The sequence below is a fragment of the Podarcis filfolensis genome (assembly GCF_964270895.1).
Source record: "Podarcis filfolensis genome assembly, chromosome: 7".
NCBI lineage: Eukaryota > Metazoa > Chordata > Lepidosauria > Squamata > Lacertidae > Podarcis > Podarcis filfolensis.
This window is the reverse complement of record NC_139603.1, coordinates 63,664,856-63,670,855: the sequence shown is the minus strand read 5'-3', so window position 1 is coordinate 63,670,855 and position 6,000 is coordinate 63,664,856. Positions and strand designations below refer to the sequence as shown.

Sequence of the window (6,000 nt, the reverse complement as noted above, 5' to 3'; positions counted from 1 at the left end):
TATGGCAACCCTATGTGCACAGGGTCATTTAGAGACCTGTGAGCATCTAGAACAAGACAAAGCCTGCAACATATTACTGGAAGAAGAAAAAAAATCCACTGTGAAATCTGCTTCACATGGTACAAACAGCATGGGAAAAGTCAATGTAATTGACATTGCTACCACGTGGTTGTAAAATTCAAAGATACTACTGAGACTTTGACTGTGGCAAAGTGGGTTCCACCCAGCTTGGTTTGGTGTGTGTGTGAGAGAGAGAGAGGAGAGAGAGAGAGAGAGAGAGAGAGAGAGAGAGAGAGAGAGAGAGAGAGGACTGAAGCAAAGAAGTCTCAAAATATATGGAAGTTGAAGGATTTTAGAGATGGCAGATAGTCTAATGAATGCTCAGCAGAGCGAGTATTTCAGCGTTACAGCTCAGAGAGCAATGTCAGTCAATGAAAAGAGTCCTTTGAGTATCAACTTTAATTCCTCACCACCTTGTCCTGGACACTCATCACTTACTCTCCATTCTTTCAACCAGCCACTATGCAGACTTCTGGTCTCAGAGAAACATATACATTGTCATTAAAGATTAGTCAGAGCTCGGCTTGATTTGATAAACTTGCTTCTTGATAAATCTTCTTTAGCTTCGAAAGGCTAAAATGTGGGAAGCTAATCCTCATTTCTAATTGTTGACATGGAAATTCTGCTCTTTATGTATATGTGATTTCCCCTGCTGTCCATAAATCTTCTTTGGTCTTTCTAACCCATGAAAGGGAATATTAGATTACAATCCAAACAGCGGCAGATGGAAGGAGAAAAGGATGAATCCTGCATCCTCTCCTGCTTCCAGCACCTATGAGAGCTGCATTTGTATTCTATCATCCTCCACACACAGCCAAAGAGACCGAAGGAAAGCAGAAAGCGTAGAAGACATCATTCTCATAGTAATAGGTAGCTCCTTGTCTCCTCCTTCTCCCATAAGAGCAATGGCTGTGAAGTCCGACTTAATAAACCAGAAATGAGGAACATAATATTTACAGTCACATGCTTCTCCAAGCACGGGCTCACAGTCTTTTATTCTAATTTCCAAACAACTGTATTTTCCTCTCTTTCCAGAGCTCAGCCTTCTGTATCTCAGTTAGGCCATGCCTTACAGCTCCTATGAGAGATTTCCACTTTTACCTTCTCCTGTAGCTTTGCTCTCTTTCTTTCAAGCAGAGAAGAAGCACTCCAAAACTCCATTCAACTTAGCAGTGTTCACAGTGGATTCTAAAACACAGTCATCTTGCTTCACATAAAATGGAGTCTCTCCTTCGCTAGATACATCTCTGGTGGCCAATGTTAGCCAATCACATGAGAACTACTAGAGCACTCTCTATAATTCAGTTACCAACCAATCAACTTTAAAGACATCGCAGTGCATAGTAGCATTTACAATTTGAGTGAATTCAATTACTATATTTAACAAGCAGCAACTAGAAATATGTGTGTGATTTTTCAAGGATGACAGATTCCCCCTCCCTCAGGCCGTCCAAGTGTCCCTATTTTCCAGGGACATCCCTGATTTAGGGAAGCCATCCCAGTTTCTGATTTGATCCTGGAATGTCCCACTTTTCCTTAGGACGTCCATTTTCTCATTGGAGAAATGTTGGAGGATATGGAGTTATCCGACCAGTGAGCCATCCTGTATAGGGAAGTTTTTAAAAATGTTTACTGGGCAACCCAGTAGCATATGTGGGGTATAAATAGTAAAATTATCATTATGGAATGGGATGTCCTTATTTTCATCGGAGAAACGTTGGAGGGTATGCCCCCTGCTTCAAATAACACTAGGTGCATACCTAATATATTGATACTTTGCACTGTATACACTTAACTGATTCTCTCCATTGTTTCCATAATACTCAAGAATCTTCTAAAGACAATTCAATCTGATTTAATCACCATTTTCTTCATTTGCTGTGAGAGGAAAGAACACAATAAAATATTCCTTAATACATTTCATCAGCGTTAATGTCAGCAATTAACATTAGAACTGATTAGTAAAATGTAGAAGTTTGGTAGTTTCAGATTGCTTGAATTCCTAAACAGAAGTATGTGTAATGTTGAGATACATGAACAAATTACTATACCTTCTAGATTTATTTATTTTTATTTTTATTTTTTTTAAAAAAATATTGCTACAGTTATATCCTGTCTTTTTTCCAAGGGACCCAAGGAACATTTTTTGCTTCACAACCCACCTATGAAGCAGGCTAGGCTGTGACATAATAGACTTGGCAAAGAGGAGCTTCATACATGGACCATTTTCCACGTTGAAATCTGGCACACTACTCACTGTACCACACACCCTTCCTAGGAGACCACAGGAATTATTCTAAGAACTTTGCCACAAACAAAGCATATTATACCCAAACTGGCACACCCATAGTGACCTTGACTAGCATCCAAGTGCCTCTTAAGCTGTAATCCTCCACCCACTTTTCCAGAAATGATTAAGAACTTAATGGGACTTCCTTCCAAGCAAAGGGTGCATTGGATTATGTGGTTCTGACAGTTTCCTTGAGTTTGAGGAGGGGTTTCTCAGGCTGCGTTACGAATAATTGTGGGAAGTGCTGAGAAGCCTGTCATATACTCCTTTAGATATCATTCAATCACTGGAATTCAAGGTTGTGGACTAATATTGACTTGTTACTTATGGACATGCAGCATGGACTAAGTTTTTCCCCAAAGTGTTTTTTGTTTCAAACAACTATTTTGACTTGGCAACCAAACTCTTTAGGTGTGAATAATAGTAATGGTCATCAAGGCTTTTTGACTAACAGTGACGAACTCATGGCACTTATTAAGACTATGTCTGCTTTAGGCAAAGTATCACAATGATATCACAATGACGATGGTTTCATACCATATATATTTTTAAGATTGAAGTTAAAATACAAATGAAAATTAATTATAGAAATTAATCATCTCAAGATAGCTAAATGTCATCTTAAAGGACACTTTCTCTGTGACTCATTTACACACACCCTCAAATTTGCATTTCATACCTATATTAACAACTGTTTTGTTTAAGGCTGCTCTACATGCTTTTTGTGGAAACACAAATCCAAGAAAAGCAATGAAATGCAACAGCAATTATTAGTGTGACAATAATCATATCTCATAAACGTCACTCTGTCAGTATGACTAAGTCATGATATACCTGTGGGTGATATTCTCAATTTCACCATCTCCTATGAACATTCATTTGAAAAGCGGGGGGGGGGGGGACGACTTCTCCAGGCTCTTTGAGCCCACGATTTCCAATCTTATCTCTCCAATCTTTTAAACTAAAACTATTTGAAAATTCAAAAGTTCCAGAACTAGCCCAGCACCAGGTTTCCTGGAGAAATGCCATTTCATTTTCTTAGGAAAAAAATAAAGTGAATAATAAATACATCAGAATGAGTCCAAGTTTTTAATAAAAATAAGAGTTGATGCAGTTGAAAGGCCACATCCTATTGGTTTTCCAGTTATGCCTGTAATTGAAGTAGCTAGAATGTTTAATTAGGACCAAATATAGCCAAGTTCAAATTCCTAGTCAGTCATCAGCTTCACTGAGTGACCATAGCTGCTTATGCACCACACATTTGAAGTACATGACTTCTTCTGAAGAATCCTAGGAACTGAAGTTTCCCCCCATAGCTGCCATTCCCAGCACCCTTAACAGATTGTGATCAGGTGGCCTGCTCAATCTGAAGCCAACTTTTAGGCCCCTGCTCACTATCTTGCTTGCTCTCCACCTTCTGGTCACTCATTATCTTTAAACCTGGCTTGGGATTTGATTGTCTTTCAAATAGAGGGTTCCTTCCAACAAAGCACTGCCCTCTACAGTCGAACCTCCATTTACGTAAACCTCTGGTTACATAAACTTCGGGATGCGTGCACGGCAAACCTGGAAGTATTTTACTGGGTTTCACCGCGTGTGCATGCACAGAAGTGGTCCTCAGGTTGCAGAAACCTTGGGATTCGACCGGACCTCTGGAACGGATCCCGTCCGCAACCAGAGGTACCACTGTATTAGAATTCAATCCTAGCCTAATAAATGCTAGGATATAAGCTCTAAACCTCTACACTCATTGTGCTTTCACAAAGAGCAAATTGCAGGTACTTCACTACATCTATAAATTGTCTTTCTGGAACAGAGATAGAATATACCATCAGGTGTACCACAATCGGTAATGGAATGCTACTTCCCCCTTTTTGTACTGGATCTCTGCCACTTTCCAATCTGACGGTCTTGTTCCAAGGGCCTGACCTGGAACAGGTCTGCTAGCATCCAGCTCCTCTCTGATATACCTCTTTTGATTTCTCAGTACCTGTACAGTCCCAGCTATGATATTTCCTATCACTCCCTTCTTGGAGTGCCTACTTTGTTTCACCTACCTGGTACTCAATTTCTGGCCTTGCTTCAACCTGTGTGCCAACAACCACCATAAGCTTTTCTGACATCAGCTTTCTGTAATAAATGCCTTAACGGTTATCATCAACCATCTGGTTTTAGATGCAGCAGGGCCTCCAGAAAAAGAACCTGATCCCCCTCCAGCTGACAAGCCTGCTGAGGCAACACAACAGGAAGAGGCACAGCTGGTCAAGGAGAAAGAAGAGACAGCCACGTGAGTAACAGTCCTAAGAAACTGGTAGTTGTCATTCATAATAAATCACTGGCACTAACAATATGCAAAGATGTGAGGATCAGGTCATGCAGCTCCACAAACAAGGATTCACTGGAACTGATTTCCAGAAGAAATGACAACAGGTGCTAAACATTCTGGAGATAATGGATATATTTTAACCCTATACTTATTTTTGTGGGAGAATGCCATTAAAAAAGGAAGTGTCACAAGATCACTGTTGGTTTAGTCACTTTTTTCCTCCTAGAAAGTAAGGGAGAATATCTGTGCATGTTATGGAGCGAATGCCTACGGATGGCAGGGGGATCTGCTGGAGTCGTGAGCAGAGGATCCATGGTTCCCCTTCCTTCCCTCCTCCGTGGCTTGCTTTGAAACAGCAAAGCGGGGAAAGAGCTGATGAGTGGGGAGGAGAGAGGGACAGAGAGCCTGCTTGCAAAGGAGCAAAGCGGGAGAGGAGAGGAGCCTTCTCCTCTTATACCCCTCTTCTGCATTATTAACAGCATCCTTCTCCACCCACCCCATGCGTGTTCCTTGTCCGTTGAGTGCTTTTCCTTCCCTCCCCATTTAAAACGTGGTTACAAAGCACGGATCCACATGGATCCTCAGGATTTTTGCATTGGGCTACCCCAAACTCACCGTCAGATCACATGTCTGTGGCCACAGCATGAACCACAAAAATCATACATCCACTGTTTCGTTTAGAATATTTTTTTCCTTGTTTTCCTCCTCTAAAAACTATGTGCGTGTTATGGTCAGGTGCGTGTTATAGAGCGAAAAATACGGTAATTCTTGCAGAAATGAGGGTCTTGCTGCTTTTGCTCCTCTTGTTTCCCAGTGAATGCATTGCTGGAGCCAGACTGCAGTGAGACCCGTTCTGCTTTGCAAAAACTAGGGGACCTTTGCAAGGTCAGCACTACCCTTAGGTCTTTGTCTTGCCATGTGATCAACCTGTACCACACGGTGGGCATTCTATGTTGAGAACTTTATAATATATCTGTACAGTCACAGAAACAGAGACAGAGACAAAATACACAACCCACTACTAGTTTTTCACCAGATTCATTGGTTCATCTTGGGCAGTGCAATGAAGATGTCATAAGCAGTAAGCACAGTCATTTCCATCTACAGCAGGGATGGGGAACCTGTGGCCCTCCAGATGTTTTGGGACAACTATTCCCATCATCCCTGCCCATTGGTCATGGTGAGAATGATGGGAGTTAAAGTCCAACAACATCCAGTGAGCCACAGGTTCCCCATCCCTGACCTACAACAGATTTATTTGTCCAGTAAAAGTGCCTTTCTGTAATATTTATGGGGTTGTATCCAGTTTTTACAAAGAATGTAG

General features: G+C 41.3%; 1 protein-coding gene across 1 annotated transcript in view; it reads left to right on the top strand.

Moving 5' to 3' along the window:
• Nucleotides 1-358: 358 nt before the first annotated feature.
• CNGB3 (cyclic nucleotide gated channel subunit beta 3) overlaps nt 359-6,000 on the top strand; it is a gene marked incomplete at its 5' end in the record, with an annotated part of 56,204 nt that continues 50,562 nt past the window's right edge. The window contains 2 exons of the mRNA XM_083624256.1: nt 359-449; nt 4,526-4,637. Of these exons, the coding sequence (XP_083480382.1) occupies nt 359-449; nt 4,526-4,637 (203 nt within the window). The remainder of the gene's footprint in view (nt 450-4,525; nt 4,638-6,000) is intronic.